The sequence below is a fragment of the Pleurodeles waltl genome, chromosome 11 (genome assembly GCF_031143425.1).
Source record: "Pleurodeles waltl isolate 20211129_DDA chromosome 11, aPleWal1.hap1.20221129, whole genome shotgun sequence".
NCBI lineage: Eukaryota > Metazoa > Chordata > Amphibia > Caudata > Salamandridae > Pleurodeles > Pleurodeles waltl.
In genome coordinates, this window is record NC_090450.1 from 18,452,959 (window position 1) to 18,475,671 (window position 22,713).

At 44.8% G+C, this 22,713-nt stretch overlaps 1 protein-coding gene across 2 annotated transcripts in view; it reads left to right on the plus strand.

Moving 5' to 3' along the window:
- Nucleotides 1-22,713, plus strand: part of LOC138265247 (fibrillin-2-like) — a 514,969-nt gene that overhangs the window by 322,249 nt on the left and 170,007 nt on the right. For both annotated transcript variants that reach the window (XM_069212836.1, XM_069212838.1), the window contains 5 exons: nucleotides 1,447-1,575; nucleotides 2,830-2,958; nucleotides 12,362-12,772; nucleotides 13,549-14,106; nucleotides 15,625-16,182. In XM_069212836.1, the coding sequence (XP_069068937.1) occupies nucleotides 1,447-1,575; nucleotides 2,830-2,958; nucleotides 12,362-12,772; nucleotides 13,549-14,106; nucleotides 15,625-16,182 (1,785 nt within the window). The remainder of the gene's footprint in view (nucleotides 1-1,446; nucleotides 1,576-2,829; nucleotides 2,959-12,361; nucleotides 12,773-13,548; nucleotides 14,107-15,624; nucleotides 16,183-22,713) is intronic.

Sequence of the window (22,713 nt, forward strand, 5' to 3'; positions counted from 1 at the left end):
CAGAGGGCAGTGGTGAATGGCTACTGTCCCTGAGGATGGCTACACCCTTTCTGTGCCCACTCCCTTTGGGGAGGGGTGCACAAACCTAACCCTATTAGTCCCTGTCCTCCAAACCAAGGTGAAGGACTCTGTAGGGAGGGGGGTCATCTCAGCTCTGGACACCTTAGGGGTGGTCCTAGCTGGGGCAGTCACTCCTCACTGTTTTCCCTACTTTTCTCGCCGGACTTGCCGCCAAAGGTGGGGCTTTGTCGGGGGGGTGGCAACTCCACTAGCTGGAGTGCCCTGGTGTACTGTAACCCGAGGCTTGAGTCTTTGAGTCTCACCACCAGGTGTTACAGTTCCTGTAGGGGGGGAGGTGTGAAGCACCTCCACCCAGGACATGATTTGTTTCTGGCCACAGAGAGCACAAAGGCTCTCATCCCATGTGGTCAGAAACTTGTCTGAAAGTGGCAGGCTGGCACAGACCAGTCAGTCCTACACTAGCAGTTTGGCTAACATCCAGGGGACATCTCTAAGATGCCCTATGGGTGCATTTTTCAATAAATCCCACAATGGCATCAGTATGGGTTTATTGTGCCGAGATGTTTGATACCAAACATCCCAGTATTCAGTGAAACCATTATGGAGCTGTGGAGTTCGTAATGACAAACTCCCAGATCATATACTCTTTATGGCTACACTGTACTTGCAATGTCCAAGAATGGACTTAGAAACTGCAGGGCATATTGCTCATGCAGCTTACCCTCACCTGTGGTATAGTGCACCCTGCCTTAGGGCTGTAAACACATTGTATATGTGCTTGGTGAGGGATCCCTCAGGGTGGCATAGTACATGCTGCCGCCCTTGGCGACCTTCCCTGGCCACAGGGCCCTTGGTACCATGGGTACCTTTTGCAAGGGACTTAACTGTGTGCCATGGGTGTGCCAATTGCAGAAACAAAGGTACAGATTTTGGGAAAGAACACTGATGCTGAGGCTTTGTTGGCAGGGTCCCAGCACACTTTCAATCAACATACGGCAAAAAGTGGGGGATAACCATGCCAACAGCGGCACTTTCTACATATGGCTTTTAATCGGTATGAACAGCAGACCTTCATGTATTTTACTGGATCACCTGTTGTGAAAATCCCATTTCTAGACCTTCTGTTTGAGGTTCATTTTTTCAAAGTCAGTTTAAAAATTGGTACACTAATATTTCATGTCAAACAAAAATTCATTTCTAAATAGAATGTTGAGGAATTTCAGATATTGCTACTAAGACGGACTCCATGACTGAGTGAGTAAAAACAATCTATATGCTCAATTGTAGAGATGATTCTAGAAATTCCTGGATCTTATCAGCTAGTAGATCTTGAGTGAAAAAGGTTCACAGTTGATAGGTATTCTTGCTAAAAGCCATGACATAAGCCAAAGTTTACACACTAACTAACCACTATTCATTTCACAGATATCGATGAGTGCTCCAATGATACTTTGAATAACTGCTCCAAGACCAGCGGGATCTGTTCCAACATTGGTGGCTCCTATCACTGTTCCTGCAAGCCTGGGTTCCAAGGAGATGGTGTGAACTGCACAGGTGAAGTGGGAGTGGGACTGTTGCAATAAGCAGGGTTATTTACATTTCATTTACTATTCACTTTTTTTTTAACCTATTGGAAATACAAAGTTGCTTTAGGCATCTCCAGGTCCTTTCGTTATAGCAGTTTTCTTGCTGTGAAAAAAAACCTTTTGAATTGGGTTAGAGCACAGAAGACCGTCAGATGGATAAACAATCTATATTAAGTAACAAGTACTGACAATGTGCTCATTGCATCTCTGAATTTAAAATAGCCATCATCTGAATGTATTTTGCACTATAAAAAGGTCCATTCATCTTTGGATCTTTTCAACTATCATATAGTGGTTGTAACAATTCACACTAAAATGGGATACACCTGCGAGGGGGGTTTCTTTTTACGCCAGTGTGTTTTTGTGAGGAAAGCCAACCCCATATATCACTTCGTTTGATCCACCTATTCTTTTCTCCAGTGGTCATGATGCTCTCCTTTCTCCCAAATCTCTTTGCGCTTTTAAGATTGCTTGTTTGACCAGCCCTCCCTTGCTGTAATGCAGCAAAAGGTATATTATTGTATGCTATTTTATCCAAACAACTTCAGTTTTTGCATCTAGAAATTGTAATGTTCAATGGGTTACTTTGCAGTTCTTGTGGGGATAACATCAATGTTTTTTTCAGTGGATAGAATGGTCTGGGTGTGCTTGTATCCTGAAGAGCTGTAGCTAGCGGGGGTGATACTGACTGTTCTCTGCAGGACAACATAACACCAGGGACATAATAACGTACTGAGGTTCTGCAGCTGTAAAACGCCTCCGTGGACTTAGTTCATACTGTCCTTCAGTGAGTAAGGATTACATTGTACAGTTGTCTTTGTCGAAGCACACTGCTCTGTGGAATGATAGCTCTTCACTCAAGCAGAATAATGCCCTCTCTCGCTAAACTCCAAATGTAAGATTCACAAAGAAAATTGCTATGGTGTACTCTTGTAGCTCCCATGAGTTAATGGAGTAAGACAGGATTAGGCCAGGCATACTTAAAGAGTAAGCCACACCTACTCATGTATGTATCTTTATAAATCATGCTCCAATGATTGTCTCAGTAGCGGAGGCATTGCAGATGAACGTTGCGTTGCACTTTAGTCAATATCCTAGGCTCAAAATGTAAAAGGAGCAATATTAATTCAGTCGTGGGCATTAAAAGTTCCTGGTCTGTCTGTATTCATTAAGTAGTAGTCATGAGATCAAGAGCTTCAATCAGTTACCCTTCATTTCACAGATATTGATGAGTGTTCCATTGATACTTTGAATATCTGCTCCAAGACCTCTGGAACTTGTTCCAATGTTGAAGGCTCGTATCTCTGTTCTTGCAAGCCCGGGTTCCAGGGAGATGGTGTGCACTGTACAGGTGAGAGGAAGACATTGAACTACAAGTCGTTTTCTTAGATCACCACGTTCCTCTTGCCCTCAATGCTGTCGCTCTCTATCACTATTAACTGTTGTGTAGATGTATGATGAAGAAAAGAGAAATGAGAAATACTCCATATTGAATTATAAGTTAGCAATTATAAGGCACATTGATGTGTGCTCCTGCTACCATTGCTGTTACCCTCTATATATGTGTCTCTGCATTGGTTCAGAGGGCACAAGGGGCCATATGTACGAACACATTTTCCCATTGACACAGAATGGGAAAAACCCTTTGCTACTTCTTGCCCAAGATCTTTTAAGACTATGCTCAAGTTTAGACAACAAACTGTGACCAGCGTTTTTGTGGCACCACAGCATTAATATTATGTTTGTACGTTCACTGTAATACAATGTTAACTCATTTGTTGATCTTGGCATGTGTGTCATAGTAGCAATCAAGGTTCCCCTTTCTAAATGAGACGCTTTAGCCACTCATTTACATTCAGCCAGCTCTGGGCACCAGCTCTTACCTTGTGTATTGGGAAGTGATGTAGATGTTGCTGGTTATGCAGTAAACATTGATAGACAGTTAAAGATGCTCTGCCAAAAAGTGTATATTTTCCAGCACATACACATTTATCCTCACTGGGAGAACCAAACTTTAATTAATGAGGTGACAGGATCCAAATCTCTACCTCTCCCAGAGGTTTCTTACTTTTTTCTAAGGGGTATTTCAACTTTTTTTGTCTGAAAGTGATCATGGCTGAGGTTTCTGTCAAGACGTCATTATTCAAAATCTGCCAATAATGTGAGGAGAGAAACATTCATATGAGTAAGCCACATGCTAGATGCCTGTACTGGCTTCCTTCATCTAGGGCATAATCTGACGATAAGCCACATATATGCTACTTTTTCAGTCAGAACAATGAAAGACCAAGAAAGACACCTGTTGCTAGCCAGCCTACTTATGGGGCTCTTAAGATCCAAATGCATCTGTTGCGTGCTTCTGAGAAGCTACAATCAAAGACTTCCTCATTGGCAAAACCGCCATCTCATCCTGCAGCTAAAAGTCGGTTTAAAGGCCAGCCTCTGCCTTTAAAAGAAACACAGAAAGGAGGTGGTGCCCCCTGGAAATATTCTCAAACGACCAATAAAGGCTCAGTGTTCCCAAATGCAAATATTCCAATAAAAAAAGATGAAGATTCCTTTGTCACCAACTTTGTTCCTTTCAAAACCATTGACAGCAGCACCGTCAACCACATTGTCTGTGATCCTTTCAGTTCATGTATCGAAGAATCCTAGTCATATCCATGTGCTATCTACTCAGTGAAAAGCTAGAGGGCGGTCTATAAAACATGCAAATAAACGTGTGTTCAACATGCTTTTATGTTGATGTCTAATAGAGGCAATGACATTAAGTTATCCATCATGAAGCTGATTTTGAGAAAACCCTTAGGGGTTAAAATAAACATTGGTTTTCCCTGTGCTCATGCATTTAACTTATTAGGCAAAAAATAAGGAAAGGTTTTATGTTCAGCTTTCAAAAATTCTGTTAATTATTCAGCCTGTCAGTTAACCCACATGAATTAGTAGTTTGTAAAATATCACCCTTCCAAGTGGTTGGAATATTATGATGATTAATGAGGTTCCAGAATAATGGCAGGTCCCGGAGGAGGCCTGGGCCATCCTCTCCCAACCAGTGAAAGATAGGAGAGATGCAGTGAAATTCACCATTAGGTGTGGTTTGGACATGACTGACTCACTGGGCAGAGCAGTTTCCCTGACAGTGGCCTTGAGGTGCCACGCCTGGCTGAGAACATCTGACTTTTCCGGTGATGCCACATGCCAACCTCGTTGACATGCCCTTCAATGGGACTTCTCTTTGGAGAAAAGGCGGACTCGGTGCTGGAGCACTTCAAGGATTTGAATGCTGTTGCCAAGTCCTTGGGCTTCTCTGTGACACCTCACTCCCAGTTTGCCTTTCAATCCTTTGGTGCCTACGGAAGAGACATGTCACTGTTCCATTCTTATGCCAGCCACCGTTCTCTGCAAGCTTCCCAAGCTGTGTGAGGACGTGGTCACGGTGCATTCTGACCCTGTGGGTCTGGTAGCCAGAAGTTGTCTGCCACCAACCTCCAGCAGCTTCTAAGCCTTCATAGTTTGGTTCTGCAAGACCATGGGTGCCCGGTTGGATGGAGAATCCAACATCATCTCCTACACTGGCAGTCCATTACATCAGACACATGGGTCTTGTAGATCATTTGGACCGGCTACTCCATCCCTTTCCAATCTTTCCCTCCCCCTATACTGACAACACAAGAACGACTGGCGGAGGATCATCGGTCTTTGCACCAAGAAGAAGTTACAGTTCTCTTGACCAAGGTAGCTACAGAGAGGGTTCCAATATCAGAAGTAGGCAGAGGCTGTTATTCCCACTACTTTCTGATTCCCAAAAAGAACAAAGGTCTCCACCCTTTTCTAGTCCTCTGAACCATTAATCTCGACCTCAGAAATGAGAAATTCAAGATGCTCACTTTGGCTCAGGTCTTGTCTGCCCTAGATCAAGAGTACTGGTTGGAAGCGTTGGACTTATATGTTGTGGATTTTCACATCCTGCCTGCCCACATACGTTACCTGGCCACAAACTCTGTCAGTTCACTGTGCTCCCCTTTGGCCTTATCAGCACCCCTCGAGTGTTCACCAAGGTGATGGTGGTGGTCGCAGCTCATCCGTGCAGGTCAGGTGTTTCAGTCTTCTCCTACCTCAACGACTGGCCGTTGAAGGCCGGCTTGCCCCAGGCTTTTGTTTGACATCTTCAGCCTGCAACTGATCTCCTGCATTCTCTGGGGTTCAGTATAAATGTGCCAAAGTCACATCTGATTCCTTCTCAGGTGCTCCCTATCATTGGAGCTGTTCTGGACACAGTACAGTTTTGGGCTTATCCTCCCAAGCAGCGAGTCCAGGATATTCAGGCTATGATACTGATGTTTCAGCCTTAGTCCTGGATTTCGTTGGCTCTGAGGCTGCTTTGCCTCATGGCCTCCTCCATCATGTTCATGAATCATGCCAGATAGCATATGCAGGCCCTGCAGTGGGACCAGAAGTTCCAGTGGGTGCAGCATCAAGGGAATTTCTCCGACATGGTCCAGTACTCAGAGGGAACTGCAAAAGACCTGCAATGGTGGTTGACTAACCACAATTGGGTCAAAGGCAGATTCTTATTCCTTCCCCGACCAGATCTGACAGTAGTGACAGATACATCACACCTGGGATGGGCCGGCCCATCTGGGACAGGTGGATATCAGAGGAATTCGGACTCCACATCAACTTGCTGGAGCTCCATGTGAACTGGCTAGCACTGAAAGGATTTCTTCCCTCTTTCATGGGGAAGTTAGCTCAAGTGTTCCTGGGCAACACCACTGCCATATGGTACTGCAACAAGCAGGGCGGAGTTGGGTTGTGGAGCTTTTGTCAAGAGGCCCTGCGTCTCTTGAAATGGCTGGAACAGCAAGGCATAAGCCTGGTAATTGGACTCCAGGTAGGTTCTCTAAATGCCAGGGCAGATGAACTCAGCCGTTGATGTCTAGTGGATCACCAGTGGTGTCTCCATTCGGAGGTAGCACAAGAATTCTTTCAGCAGTGGGGAGAGCCTTGGTTAGATCTGTTAGCCTCCTAAGAGAACGCACGTCAGCAGTTCTGCACGTTGGAGCTTCCAAGGCAGCTAGCGCTCTAAAGACACGTTTTGTCTCGAGTGGAGTTAAGGCCTCCTGTATGCCTTTCCGCCCATACCACTTCTTCCCTGAGTTCTCCAGAAGCTCAGGAATGACCAGTCCCAAGTCACTGTTGTGGCATTGGACTGGGCAAGGAGAGTCTGGTATCAAGAGCTTCTGAAAATGAGCATTGATCTGCTGATCAGGCTGCCCTTTCAGGAGGATCTTCCTTCATAGCAGCAGGGGAGGGTTCTCCACCCAAACCTGTCAACTCCCCGCCTCCTTGCGTGGAAATTAAGCAGCAACAGGTGATGGTTTTTTACCTTCCTTCTGAAGTCTGTAACGTTATCATGGCAGCCAGACGTTCCTCCACTAAAATGGTATACGCCTGCTGATGGCAAAACTTTGTAAAATATTGTACAGAAAAGGCTATCAGTACTCTTTCTGCCTCTCTTTCTGATATTTTTCTCTTCATTAGTACCCTTGCCCAGCAGGGCTCTACTCTGGGCTATCTTAAAAGGTTATCTCATTGCTCTGTCCACCTTCATGCGGGGGCCTGACAAACCCTCTTTATTTAAGTCCCCTATTGTAAATAGGTTTCTGAAAAGGCTTGTTCTTATGTTTCCCCCTTCACCTTTCATCATGCTGCAGTAGGACCTGAATCTGGTTCTCCCTTACCTCATGTGTGCTCCTTTCAGGCCTTTGCACAATTGTCCCCTCAGGCTGCTTACCATCAAGACAGCCAGTCTAGTGGCAGTAATATCTGCCTGGAGGGTGGGTGAGCTGCAGGCTTTATCATCCAAGCCTCCCTATCCTACTGTGTTCCCTGACAAAGTGGTGCTTCAAACCCGAACCTCTTTCGTCCCGAAAGTTGTGACCCCATTCCATTTGGGACAATCTGTCACCCTGCCCACCTTTTATGCTCCTCCACATCCCTCTAAGGAAGAGAAGTGACTCCGTCGTTTGGACCCAGAAAGAGCTTTGTCTTTCTACCTTGACCGCACAAAAAAGTTCTGGGTGGACGACCAACTCTTCGTGGGATATGTGGCAGCAAAGAAAGGTCGGGCAGTCATGAAATTAACAATTTTGCACTGTGTCTTTCTCTTTATAAAAATCTGCGACACATTTGCCAAAAAGCAGGATCCCAAGGTCTTGAGGACCCCTTCCACCAGAGGTACAGCTGCAACCATGGCGTTAACATGCATAGGTGCACTGCTGAGGTGCCCAGTGTCATTTTAAAGGCAGGCCTGCCTTGCTGGCTGCTTTTAAATTAGTTATATGCAAATTCGACTTTGGAATTAAAAGTAGTTCCAAAGTCTTAAACTACCTTATTTTTACATATAAGTCACCCCTAAGGTGTGCCCTATGTGCCCCTAGGGCTGGGTGCCATGTAACTATAAGCAGGGACTTTATAAAAATAGTTTTATAAGCCCTGGTGAGGTAAAAACAGCCAAATTCGTTTTTCCCTCATTGTAGTACATGGCCTTCATAGGCTAAAATGGGGAGACTTTATTTTAATTTTTTAAATCGCCTTAAATGATGCATACCAAGAGTTTGGTATCAAATTAATTGTTGTAATAAATCCCACAACTTCCAGTTGTGGGATTTAATATAACTTGTTCAGGTAAAGAGTTTTAAACTTTACCTGAATAGTTGCCAATTTTAGCCCTGCATTGTTTTTGCTGCTGTGCTCTGATTGGCCAGCCTGAGCAGCTTGGCTAAGCTGCCTTGATGAGGTGTGAAGTGGCCTGGCTTCACACAAAGGAATGTGCCTGTGGGAAGGAATCTCCCCTCAGCAGATGGTGAGGCAGGAAGGGGGAGGGCTGCCAAACTGGTCTTCAAAGGCAGAGAAGGACATTTGGAGCAACCAGCAACACCCCCACATCCTGCAACCCCAGACAACTAGGTGCCCCCTTGATTAGATTAGGAGAGGGCAGGAGAGGGGTGTGTTTATGATTTTTAGCCACACCAGTGGGTGGGCTCAGCCAGATGTAACCTCCAAAAATCAGATTCAGCCATGATGGATTTTTAGAGAATGTTTCCTCCTGGGATTGATTTTTGCCACACTTCCTAGGAAGTGGTCATCACAGGGGGAATGACCCTGCACCTGATTGGAGAACCAGGACCCCCCAGCTTTTCACCCAGGAGCAAGGATAAAACTGGCAGACCTGCACCCACACCTCAGTTCCCTACCACATCCAACAAGGAAGAACAACAGAAGAAGAAGGACTGCCCTGCTGGACCCCAGGCCTGCACCTGGAACCTGCACTCAGAAGAACTGCACCAGCTGCACACTTGGGCTTCACCACAAGAAGGACTTTGCCTGGCTTCAACTGGTTCAAGGAGGTACTCCCTGTTTGCTACCGGTGAAAAATCGCTATCCAGAGTCCCCTGCACCAACTCCTGAAGAAGGCGACCAGCTGACCACTGTCCAGTGGCCAAAAAGGAGTTTGCGCCAGGTGCATTCTGGGAGTTGTAGTCCGCACCCCCCAAGGACCATCTCAGAACTTCTGGACCCTTGGGGTGAGCTGTGGACCCCAAAGGAACCTTAAAAGGACATCTGGTAGAAGCCCCAGAAGTTTGGAGAAGTTTGGACAACTTTTGTAAAAAAGCTCCATAGAGGGACCGACCCAACCGCAGCAACTCTAGCCGGCTTGCCTCAACCACGACCCGGCCTGATTTGCTGGTTCGTCCCGGTAAAGAAAATCTCCGAAAAAGAGACTAAGTCCGAAGGTAAAAAGTTGACCGGGACCTCCCAGCCAGCGTATCCGAAGAGGGCTCCATGGACGTCGGATCAAGATCCAGGTTTACCCCGGTCGAAGGATTTTCACCTCGAAAAAACGACTAAGCCCGAAGGTAAAAATCTCCATCGAGGATTCCAGCATCGCGTATCCGGAGAAGGGCTCCAGGAGGTCGGATTGGACTGGCAGGTTCGTCCCGCTGAAGAAAATCTTCGAAAAAAAGACTAAGTGTGAAGGTAACATTTTAACCGAGGCCTCCCGCGGCCTGTAGCCGAGCAGGGCTCCATCGCGGTCGGCCTGAAACTTTGACTTTGCCCCGGTCGAGGTGCAACCAGATGACCCGATTGGCGCTTTTTGTTTCTAGGTGCTAAAAAAAAAAAATTCTTTAAAAATTCAGATCTCCGGTTCCCCTTATCCGATTTTATTAGTTTTGGTGTCATTTTAAAGATAAAAATATAATCTATTTTTATAAATTGTTTTTGGATTTTTAAACTGTTTCCTGTGTTTTATTTAATTACTGCTTTGTGATATTTGAATGCTTTACACTCTGTCTCCTAAGTTAAGCCTTGACGCTCGTTGCCAAGCTACCAAGGGTTGAGCTGGGTTTAATTTACTGAGACCTAACTGGACCTTAGTGGAGGTTAGTGGCCTATTGCTAAGTGTAGGTACCTACCTGCCCTTACCAATAACCCATTTTCCAACAGCGAAACACTACTAACTGGCCAGTCAAGTCCGTAGGGATGGGCATTTTGCCCATTCGATCCTACAGGACTTTTTAGTCTACTTAAATTTGTCTGCAGCCCACCACTAGGATCGTATGGCTTGGGTATCTATTCAGAGATAAGGAATCTGCAGCTAGATGGCTCTATCAAATGAACAAGTTACCTTCAGTAATGCATGATCTGGTAGAGAAATTCTAGCTGCAGAGTCCTTACATCCGCCCGTGCCTCCCCACTCTGCAGACTCATTTGCTAGGGTTGTCCCTTTGAGGACCATAGTTGTGACACACACTCGTCAGTGCTCCTAGCCGGAAAATTGTGTGTACAGTAATTGACACCCGTGCGCCTAGGTAGCACCTGTATAGTTCACCCAACATCCTATCTAGTGCCAATGAAGGTGCCACGCGGAACCAAAGGAGCCACCCGAGGGCGCCCAAAGGGTTATGCTCATGCAAACGTTTCCAGATCCATTCTACGCCTGGGTAAAATCAAAGGTAAGGAATCTGCAGCTAGACAGAGGCCCTCATTACCCCCGCCGTGGCCATTTGGAGATCCCCACTGGGCCAGCGGGCGGAAACCTAGTTTCCGCCCACCGGCCCAGCGGGGATCTCGGCTGCAACACAGGAGCCTGCTCCAAATGGAGCCGGCGGTGTTGCAGCCGTGCGACAGGTGCAGTAGGTAACATGTTTGGTATACTTTTTTAAGGTTTAACTCTACTTTTCTTATGAGGACTCTGTTTTAGCCCCTGCATAGTTTCCCCTTGAGGATGTTAACTCTGAAAACTGTGTTTCTGGTGACTATCACTTAAGCCAGACAGGCAATTGAGTTGTAAGCATTCTGTTCCTGTCCCCCTTTTCCTTGTTTTACCCTGAAAAGTATGTGTTGTGAACTGGAGCTGCCTTCTTGCCAAAGGTAATGACTCAAGTCCATCTGAGTCAGTCTATCACGTTACCAACTTTCTACCATTCACCCTACTCCTCAGAGGAGGAGGAGCTGTTGCATTGCTTAGATCCCAGGCAGATGGTCAAATACTATCTAGACCAGACCACGGACATAAGGGTTGAAGATCAGCTATTCATTGGATACTGCAGTGCCAAAAAAGGGAAAAGCAGTGCAGAAAAGGACTCTCAAGATGGACCGTGCTCTGCATCAAGACCTGCTATTCTTTGCCATGAAAGACCTACTAGTAGATATCAGGGTCCATTCCACTAAGGCCAAGTCCGCCACTGCCGCCTTTGCCAGAGGTATTTCCCTAGCAGAGATTTGCAAGGGGTGACATGGGAGTCCCTACACACTTTTGCCAGGTCACTACTGCCTGGATTTTGAAGTGCGTAGAGACAGACACTTTACCTGGTCAGTTCTGCAGGATTTCCTTGTCTTACCAGCCAATAACCCTCTTCCTCAGTCAGGGTATCACTCTGTAATCAGCTGTACAGGTGAGGAATTGGCAAGTAGAGGAACACTTCAGAAGAAAAAGTTACCTACCTGTGGTAACAAACTTTCTAGTGGCTACTCTATCTAACTGCAGATTTGTCACTGACTTGTGCGACTCCCTGTTGATAGTTCATTACAGGAAGGTTTATAAAATTCCCCTTTTATTTTTGGTACTGCACTACTTTGTTGATGCCAATCTACCTCTTGCATGAAGGCTGGGAAAATAGGTAGGCAACTGACATTGTTGTGCCGAGGCAGGCGCTATATGGCTTTGGTGATGCAACCAGATGTCACTTCTGTCATCAATACAAAACCAGCACCCACTAGCAGTGATGTGAGAGTTTTGAAGTTTACAGATACAGTCCAGTGCCTGGGTTTGTTCAACAGGTGAGGAATCTGCAGGTTGATAAAATAGTTGCCAGAAAGATGTTTACAGAAGGCAAGCAACTTTTTTTCACAAATTTTCAGTTTGGTTCATGCTTGCAGTACTTCTACTATTCTCAGAATGGATTTATCGGGGATGGATTCTGATCTGTGACTTTGCCACTTGTACAATATTGTTTAGGCCCAACTGCAGAGATTTGTTGTTGTTGATGATGATGATGATGCAGTGGGTGTTAGTAGTAGTAGAGGTATTCGTGCTAAACTAAGCAGATGACTGGGCACAATGAAGTAGGAGTTCCCTTCTAATTTTAAAGTTCAGTAATTCTAGTATTTAATGATTGTCTAATTGGATTCCATTTGTGATAAATATTTTAAAAAAAATCTGATTACAGCCCCCTCTCTTCCTCCAACAGCCTTGATAACAACTACTCAACTTATGACAGCTCAGACCACTCATTCTACATTTGTAAGTACAGACTTTGCAACTGGAACTGAAAAAAAAACATTTGGAATTTCAGCCATAACAATAAGTGAAACTTCAGCATTTGTTAAACACAGTGAGAACTCAACGTCCCAAGGAGTACAGCCATCAGGAAGCTCAACACTTCATTCAACGTCAGTCTCGCTTTCCACATCTGCAGCTCAAACAGCTGTAACTACCTCCTCACCTACAAGCACAGCCCCTTTTACTGTTGTTCAAGAGACATTTCCTCCATTTACAATGGAAACCAATTCAACATCAGGAGCACTTGTAACAACCACAGAATCAAGAACATCAACAGCAAATGTTACTGAATCATCTAAGGCAACACACAATACGAGTGGTATGTATGCACTCTGTTTTGTCACCTTCGCAATAGATATTAGCTGCTAATTATTTAAAAGTGTAAAATGTAAATCTTAGAATTTGGATGATGGTGGGGGAATTATTCAAGATGATTGGCAGAGGATGGCTAATTGGCTATCGCAGGAATAGGAGGGATGGCCACCAATTCATCATACCTTGTGCCTGTAAAGCAAAACCTGAATAGAGGGTACATAGTGAATATTGAATGCAGAGGCTCCGAGACTGAGCTCTCCTTATAAAGAATGTACATGAGATCACTAATCACTTGAAAGTACCTTGAGGCCTCAAGAAAGCTATATGCAACTTTATGACACAATGTTCATTAAAAGGAGGGTCACATCCTGGACAATTATGTCCTATACCCACAGCCATTCCTCCTAGCAGAGTCTCCATAAATCCAGAAGTGTACTGAGGAGTTGTTATCTGAGGTCCAGTATTTATACCAGGTGCCTCCTTTGAAGTGGCAGAAGATTCTAGAGATTTCCCTGTGATGTGCAGAGGATTCCGGCCTCCCGTGCTCTGTTCCCAGACTTACTACACAGGATATGCAGCTCTTTGTGTAGAGGCAGAACACAGCCTATTAGAGTTTAAGTTGGGGTGAGCCCAGCTTCCCCATCCCATCCTGCCAGTGATAGCCCATCCAGGCACGCCTAATCCCCTCTATTGTGTTTGGATGTCTGTGTTTTGGGGTGATGTTTGTAACAAATATTTAAGAAAAGCACCCTCTAACACCCTACTACCTTCCTTCAACAGTCTTGATAACAACTACACAACTGATGACAGCTAACACCATGCATTCTGCAACTGTAAGTACAGACTTTGCAACTAGAACTGAAAATTCATCACTAGGAATTTCAGCCATAAAAGTAAGTGAAACTTCAGCATTCATTAAAAGCAGTGAGAGCTCAACAACAGTGACATCTGCAGCAAGCAAATCCTCAACTCAAATGACCAATGGTGCTGGAGTGACAAATCCAACATCTGGCCTGGATATTGTAACTGAGGCAATATTATCCCCATTAACCAATGCCACCTCAACTGAGATGAACAACCAGTCCCATGGAGTACAGCCATCAGCAGGAAGCTCAACACTGCATTCAACCACAGTCTCACTCTCCACTTCTGCAGTGCAAACAGTTGTAACTACCTCCTCACCTACAAGCACAGCCACTTCTACTGTTGTTCAAGAGACATTTCCTGCATCCACCAAGAAAACCAATTCAACATCAGAAGCACTTGTAACAACCACAGAATCAAGACCATCAACAGTAAATATTACTGAATCATCTAAAGCAACACTCAATACGAGTGGTATGTATGCACTCAGTTTTGTCACTTTCACAATAGATATTAGCAGCTTATTATTTAAAAGTGAAAAATGTAAATCGTAGAATTTGGATGATGGTGGGGAATTATCCAAGATGGTGGGGAATTATTCAGGATGATTGGCAGAGGATGGCTAATTGCCTATTGCAGGAACAGCAGAGATGGCCACCAGCACCACACCCCATGCATGTAAAGGAAAACCTGAAAACAAGGTAAGTAGTGAATATTGAATGCAGAGGCTCAGAGTTCGAGCTGTCCTTAAAAAGAATGTACATGACAAATCACTAATCACAGAAAGCCTTGAAACTAGTGTGATGCCTCAAGAAAGCTATGTGCAACTTTATGACACAAACGGCCAGATGTATCAAAAAAGCCTTTTGCAAATCAGTAATAGCGAATTTTAAGAAATCTCTTTTTCTGATTCGCAAAATGCAATGTATCATATTTGCGATTCGGTAATATCAGTTTCTTAAAAATCACAAATGCTATTACCGAATCGCAAATTGCGATACAGCCCCCATTCGCACAAATGGGCCTGTAGGCCCATAGTTGCGATTTTTTTGCATTTCCCAAATAGCGAATTCCTAACTGTAATTTGCAATTTTGGAAATGCAAGCAGGGTGCTGGGGGCCTAAGGCCCCCTCTGCTGCACCCCAAATAGTTTTTTGGGACATGTAAGGCACACACATGCCAAAGGGGCATGTGTGCGTTACATGTCAATTTTAAAAATGCATTTTTAATGCATTTTTTTAATTTGCACATGGTACCCCCAAGTTTTACTTGGTGGTAATTGCGATTCCTTAATGCCAAATTCGCATGAAGGAATTGCTTGATACATGTGGTTTAGAAATCGCAAATAAGGATTCCTTATTTGTGATTTCTTATTTAGAGAATCGCAACTTGCGATTCTCTAAACGGGGTCGCAAATTTAAGGAATCTCTATTTTACAGATTCTTTAAATTTGCATTGCGAATGCCTTTCATAAATACTGAAAGGCATTTTTGCAATCGCAAACGGGCATTAGCACCGTTTACGAATGGAAAAAGGCTGGATACATCTGTCCTAAAGTTCATTAAAAGGAGGGTCACATGCTGGACAATTATGTCCTATACCCACAGCCATTCCTACTAGCAGCGTCTCCATAAATCCAGAAGTGTACTGAGGAGTTGTTGTCTGAGGTCCAGTATTTATACCAGGTGCCTCCTTTGAAGTGGCAGAAGCTTCTAGAGATTTCCCTGTGAAGTGCAGAGGATTCTGGCCTCCTGTGCTCTGTTCCCAGACTTCCTACAAGGGATATGCATCTCTTTGTGTAGAGGCATAACACAGCCCATTAGAGTTTAAGTTGGGGTGAGCCCTGCTTCCCCATCCCATCCTGCCATTGATAGCCCACCCAGGCATACCTAATCCCCTCTATTGTGTATTGATGTCTGTGTTTTGGGGTGATGTTTGTGACAAACATTTAAGAAAAGCATCCTCTAACACCCTGCTACCTTCCTTCAACAGTCTTGATAACAACTACACAACTGGTGACAGCTAAGACCATGCATTCTGCAACTGTAAGCACAGACTTAACAACTAGAACTGAAAATTCATCACTAGCGATTTCAGCCATAACAGTAAGTGAAACTTCGGCATTCATTAAAAGCAGTGAGAGCTCAACAACAGTGACATCTGCAGGAAGCATATCCTCAACTCAAACGACCAGTGCCAGAGTGGCAAATCGAACAACTGGCCTGGATATTGTAACTGAGGCAGTATTATCCCCATTAACCAATGCCACCTCAACTGAGATGAGCAACCAGTCCCAAGGAGTACAGCCATCAGCAGGAAGCTCAACACTGCATTCGACCACAGTCTCACTCTCAACTTCTGCAGTGCAAATAGCTGTAACTACCTCCTCACCTTCAAGCACAGCCGCTTCTACTGTTGTTCAAGAGACATTTCCTGCATCCACCAAGAAAACCAATTCAACATCAGAAGCACTTTTAACAACCACAGAATCTAGAACATCAACAGCAAACGTTACTGAATCTTCTAAAGCAACAAATAATACAACCAGTGGTATGTATGCACTCAGTTTTGCCACTTTCACAATAGTTATTAGCAACTAATTACTTAAAAGTGGAAGATGTAAAGCTTAGAATTTGGGTGAAAGTGGGGAATTATTTGAGATGATTGGCAGAGCATGGGGTATGGCCTATCTCAGGAAAGGCAGATATGGCCACCAGTTCATCACACCCCATACCTGTAAAGCAAAACCTGAAAAGAGGTTAAATACTGAATATTGAATGCAGAAGTTCAGAGAACGGGCTGACCTTAAACAGAATATAGACAACTAATTACTAAACACAGAAAACAATGAAAGATGGCTAATGCCTCTAAAAAGAGTTGTGATACCCCAAGAAAGTTATATGTAAGCTTATGAAACAAAGCTCATTAAAAGAGGATTGCCTGCTGAGAAATTATGTCTTATACCCGCACTCTGTGACATTGATCAGTATATCTTTTTAATGCCTGCCCACAAATGAATCAAGAAGCACAACAAATCCTTCTTCATCTCAGTTTAGCATTTCTGTGTACCTAACCGTTGCCATTGAGTGCTCAACCACAAGAATAAAAGCAACAAGCAGAAACCCATTTTAAGTGAACATTACCAATATGGCCACAAATTCCACCAAAAATGTAACAGAGCCAAACAATAACCACATTCACCCACACCACCCGAACCATAACCAAATCTGTACTTGCACCATAAAACAGAGCATTGCACCTTTCCTACAACTTTTGCATCAACATAAATCAATACACTTCCAGCATCTACCACAGGGGTGACAGCAACAAACTCAATTTCTGTTACTAATGTCTTTCTTGGTACCTCATAGCATAACATTAAACAAGCATGGCTACTCACAGTATTGCAAGTATAAATTCCACCTCTAATAATGTCACTTCCGATATGACAATAGGCCCAACCAAGGACTAAAGTGCAGCAAGCATAACCCTAGCCACAATGAAAAATCTAACTTCTTGTTCACCAGTTAGTTGGATCAGCTCAAGTACCATAGATATGGCCTCAAGCATAATCTCTTCTAGGGGGTGATATTGTCAATTTTCTGACAGAAGGAATCAATGGAAATACAAGAATGACCACTAAAATCTCAACTGCTACACTTACAATCCAAACAATTCTAAATATAAATTAATCTGTTAACTGAAAGCACAGAGCAAACAAATTCAGCTTCAGAAGTGATTGCAACATGCACAATTTCTACCACATCAGTCAAAACCAAAACAAAGTCTAGCATAACATGTAATGCAGTGAGTGGTAGTTACCATTGGTTGTGCCTCTTCAATATTTAAATGTGCAAACTACTAACTGTAGAATTTGGGAAATTGTGTGGGATAATTGGAGGAGGAACAGCAGGCAAGGCTATTTGCCCATCATACACATTGCCTATGATGCATGCTTTCAAAAGATAAGTTAAATATTGGATGCAGTAGCTCAGAGACCTGGAACAGACTGCTTTTTTCATCCAATCCTACATGCTATGCAAAACAAGTGCAAATAATGACCCAACATAAGTACAAACTCAACATTTAGTTTTTATTCAGCAACAGAGCCTTGTGAGTTCTTGCTTCATTGGAAGATATCTTTTGTCTTTGCCTACACAAAATTGGCAAGGTCTCACAATCACAAGCTCCTTTAGGTTTCAAGGTTGGTTAGTTATGTCTTTTACACTGCTGTAGATAGAATCAACCCTAAAACATTAGAGAGATAACTGTAGACTTCCCAAAGCTGGACAGTCATGCAGTGATGTGCTACCCTTAGTAACTGAGCCTGTTGGCACTGGTTCCATCTCCCCAAATAAAAACTGAAATTGCTTAGTGACTTTGGGTTGCCTGCCATCGTGTTATTCATATGATTACTGACTCTACTAGAAAATGTGCCACTGTAATTTTATGAAGTTGGGCATTTTTCTTTCTGATGGATTTCCACAAAGGGGCTAATTTTAAGTATGATGGACAGAGGCTACTCCATTAGGATGGCGGATAGCATTGCCCCTGCCATGCTAACCAATCTCCCCCTGCCATATTTAAGTTTGTTTGCCAGTCTCACACGCAACTCTAAACATTGGTAGCAACCATAGTCACTTTTTTTCTTAAACATAAACTCCCAATGCGGGAGTTTGTTTTAAAAAAATAAAAAACGAATATCCCCACAGCACGTTAGTTTTTATCTGGTGCTGACTGACAGCAAGAAATCTCCATCAAATTACCCACTTTTAATTGGGCAGGTAGTCAGATCGCTAAACTCTGACATTCCAAACTCCTTTGAACCAATAGATCAGTATGGTAGTGACAGATCCGGATTAGGGTCCATCATCTATATTCTTAAAGTCAGTCTACCTCTAAATTGGTCGTCAAATGTTGAGTTTAGCCTGGTGGTACTCAGTAACTTTTTCAACTGAGTATTTTCTTCGTCAGGCTCTAAATCAGCCTCATAGTCCTTACCTTATTAATTCTCTTTGAAGACTTTAGAAAGGTCAGTTTTTCCACAGGAATTAACACTTTACTAGCACCAAGAGATCTCAGCATCAGCTCCTCTTCAGAATATGCTGTCATTGGGGTAAATTAGGTGCCAACCACTAATTAGTTGCTGGTGTCAGTTCCTTTTTTTCGTGCCACATTGATGTGGACCATAGTTCTCTCTCAGTGTGTATCACTGGCAAATTTATCATCTTTCAACACTAACAAGGCTTAGCATCATCTCAAATTACCTCAGCTATCAGACTTAAGATGACGCCAGAATAAGCTGTCCCTTTGGAGCCTAGTGATGACTCTCTGTGATATCTGGGGTCTGGAGATGACATGTTGTGACTCTTAAATCTCACAGTGAGGCTTAGAAGTAGACTCCCTCACCATAAAGTAAGACATAGTCCAGGATAGTTATCCTATTAGATCTTGCCACAGGAAGTACAGAAAGGGCCGTAGGAGGGAGAAGTCTTCTCGCTTGGGACAGTGGTCCTGCTCCAGTGCCATTCTGAGTCTCAACGCCTCCTTCAATGCTGGATTTTCCTTACCACCATTCAACTCTGCAGTGGCTAAAAAGAAGACACTGGAAGTCCATGGTCCTTAGTCCGATCCAGTGCTGTTTGGCAAATGATGCTGGATCTTTTGAGGCTGGCTCAACAACCCCCTAGGTATCCCCCAAAGGTGAGCTATTCTTAAGGCTTAGCAACTGCCGGGACTCCTGTAGGAACTCCAACCCTGATTTTGAGCTTTCATAGTCCAGCTGGCTACAGCATCAACCCACCGTCACGGAGCAGGCTCAGGCCAAGGAGTCAATAGAAGAAAGTATCATCTTTTTGGCAAAGAAGTGCACCACGGCTAAACAATGGACACTATTGTGGGCACCTTCCCAGAGCCAAAGGTTTTCCTACTTAGAGGATATTTTTGGTTTTGAATAAAAAGCCTTAAATATGGAAGTTATGAATTATAGCTGCATGGAGGATGATGACCATAGCACTGGTCACCTCCTGCCATCTTACACTTGTGATGCTGGCATCTGTTTGGAATTACTAACTGCCAGTGACCTAGAGGCACCCCCTGAACGGGACATTTCCCTACATCTCTTGGCCTGCTTCTGCGTTAGTCTCCGCTTTCACAACTGTTTTTCAGAAGGCAGCAGATAACTTGAAACTGATATTTTGCATTCTGCTGAAGTGAAGTTGAACATTTTGATTACATTTTTGCAACCCTCCACATTTTTTCCAAGCCCTTGCTTCCCTTAAAGGATGGCTGCTAATAATGGCTGCATGGGAGAAACCTTTTTTGAACAAACACTCCACAGGCAGCTCATCCAGTGACATAGAACAGCTCTGATAGACCCCTACTTTTTGTCTTTCAAATTATCTCCAGAGTTCTGACATCTCAGATGTTCTCAAAGAAGAACCCAAAAGCCTTCCCTCTGACCCTTCCAGATGAGAGTCCAAGAGCCATATGTGCAGAATTTGCGATGGGGATTTCTTAGTTCTTTTTCGCAAGTCTCAGTTCCTGAGAAACAAAAAAACTACAAATTGGAATTTGCAATTCCTAATGGGGTTACAATGGACATACCTCATGTATAACAATGAGGTCGGTTGGAATTTGCTACTCATTAGGAATTGCAGCCTTCACAGGGATGGTGTTCTGTTGGGGTCAGCAACCCTCCATGTCTGTGATTGATTTTTAATAAAGCAATCCTTTTTTTAATGCAGACATTTTTCCTTAAAGGAAAACTGGATTATTTAAGCGCAATAAAATGAAACTTTTAAGTTTCATTTTTTAACAGTAGGCAGGGGTCTCTTTGACCACTGTCTGCTCTTATATGTTTTTCCCAACATTCACAAAGGGGATGGGGACCCTTGGGGACCCCTTCCCATTTGCAAATAAATTGAGGTGTTAGTAAAAAATTAAAGTTTAGCAACCTTAATTCAGTCAAAAACATTCATATACCACTGCAATCCGATATTTGGAAGGGATGCCCTAAACATGCCTCTTCAAAATAGTAAATCACTAAACAAAAATTGCGATTTGGTAACATGTTACCAAATCGCATTTGTGCTCTTTCCTTATGTAAAAGCATTTCTGATGGATACAACTACCTTTGGATTCCTCACCTAATGAATACTCCCATGGCGCCAGCATTCGACGGAAATCTTCTTCGTAGCTTCTGCACGTCGACGAGGACGTCACATTAGCCCACGCAACGCCGTCTGACATCATACAGGCAATAAGAGGTCCTCGCCGACGTCAGTTCCCTTTTTTCCGTGCATTCGAAATGGTTATCTTCGAGGGAGCTACTGTTACTTTCATAGTTACAGTGTATTTTCTGCTGCGTTGATTTTCTCTGCTGTAATTATGTCTCTGAGGAAGTCGGGTTTCAAGCCCTGTCGAGAGTGTGGGGGCAAGATGTCCGTTACCGATCCTCACTCCGACTGTTTATGGTGTTTAAGCTCTGACCACGACGTTGCAACATGTGATTCATGTCAGCACATGAATCCGAAGGCCCTGAAAGAACGTGAGGCTAAACTATTCATGGCGAAGTCGAAAAGAAAGGAGAAAAAGCATCATAAGAAGTCTTCTTCGCCAAGGTCTTATCGGCGTCATCTAGACTCCCGGCGCCGTAGGGATTCACGGCGCCATTCCAGCAAGGAGTCTCGTTCGAGGTCGCCTTCGGCTCGGCGTCAGAAGACTTGGGAGGTCAGTCCCACGGTCACGCCACATCCATCGACGCCGTTGCCTTTTCCGGCGTCACCACCTTCGCCTGGACAGGCTTCTGTGATTGAGGTGACGCAGCCTCAGGTGTTTTCTCTGGCGTCACAGACGTCGAGGCTGGCGTCGGGGTCGCCTTCGATCCAGGCACCCCAGTATCCGGCTTTTCCGGCCCCTGGAGCCGATAATACCGCATTTCTGAATGCGATGTATACCATCTTTCAACAGATGGCTCCAGGTGGTGCTCCGGCTGGTCCTTCGGGGCCGTTGGCTTTTTCCTTGGGTGGTCCTGCGCCTTTACGGCCGGCACCCTTTATGCCCTTTCTCCCTTTGGGGAATGTGGGCTCGGCGCCGGTGTCTGCGCCGGTGGCCGCTCCGGTGGCCGCTCCGGTGGCTCCAGAGGTTTTGGCCCCGGAGGTTTCCATCCCGTCGACTTCAGGATTTCGTCCTGTGACTCCGGCGGCTCCATCGGAGACTCCAAGACGTGACTTTCTTCGTCCGGCTCCTACCTCGGCGCCGAAGTTGCCTGTGGCGCCGGACATGGCGTCGGATGGTTCCGGAGATCGGCGCCGATCCTCGACTTCGGCGGAGGCCATGTCGACTCCGCGTATCGAGGAAAGACTGCACTCGAGAAGGCGTGCTCTCCGTCTTTTGGAAGAGCAAGAATACCAACGAGTCTTGGAGGAAGGAGAGGTTGAGGACTCTGGTGATGGACTTCATTGTCTGGATACAGCCAGTGGGCTGGATACTTCCCCTGAGTGGGACCTATCATCTCCAGGGGAGTATACGGAGGAGGCTGCTACCTTTCACGCTGTGGTAAGAAAGGCAGCTAACTTTCTGGACCTACCTTTGCCGGTGGCAGAGGCGAAGCAGAATTTGCTGACTGAGGTACTACATCCGGCCTCTACTGCAGCGGAGCCTCTCTTGCCATTCAATGAGGCTTTGCTTGATCCGGTGTTAGAGGTGTGGAAGAAGCCAGTATCTGCCTCGGCTGTTCATAGGGCTGTGGCCAGGAGATATCGGGCTGCGCCTTCTGACCCTGGCTTTCTGTCTAGACACCCTACGCCTGAGAGCTTGGTGGTGCAAGCCTCCTGTTCCTCTAGGTCAGCGCCTGGATCTTTCCCGACGGTACCAGGGGACAGGGACTCCAAAAAGTTGGACGCACAATCCAAGAAGATATTTTCATCTTGCAGTATGGCGTTGAAGGCCACCAACGCGACTTGCATTCTGGGGAGATACATCCATGCTCTTATGGACGATATATCATCTTCATTTACGGAGCTTCCCCAGGGACTTTTGAACGTTGTCTCGGATGCCCAGGCTGCCGCAACCCAGATT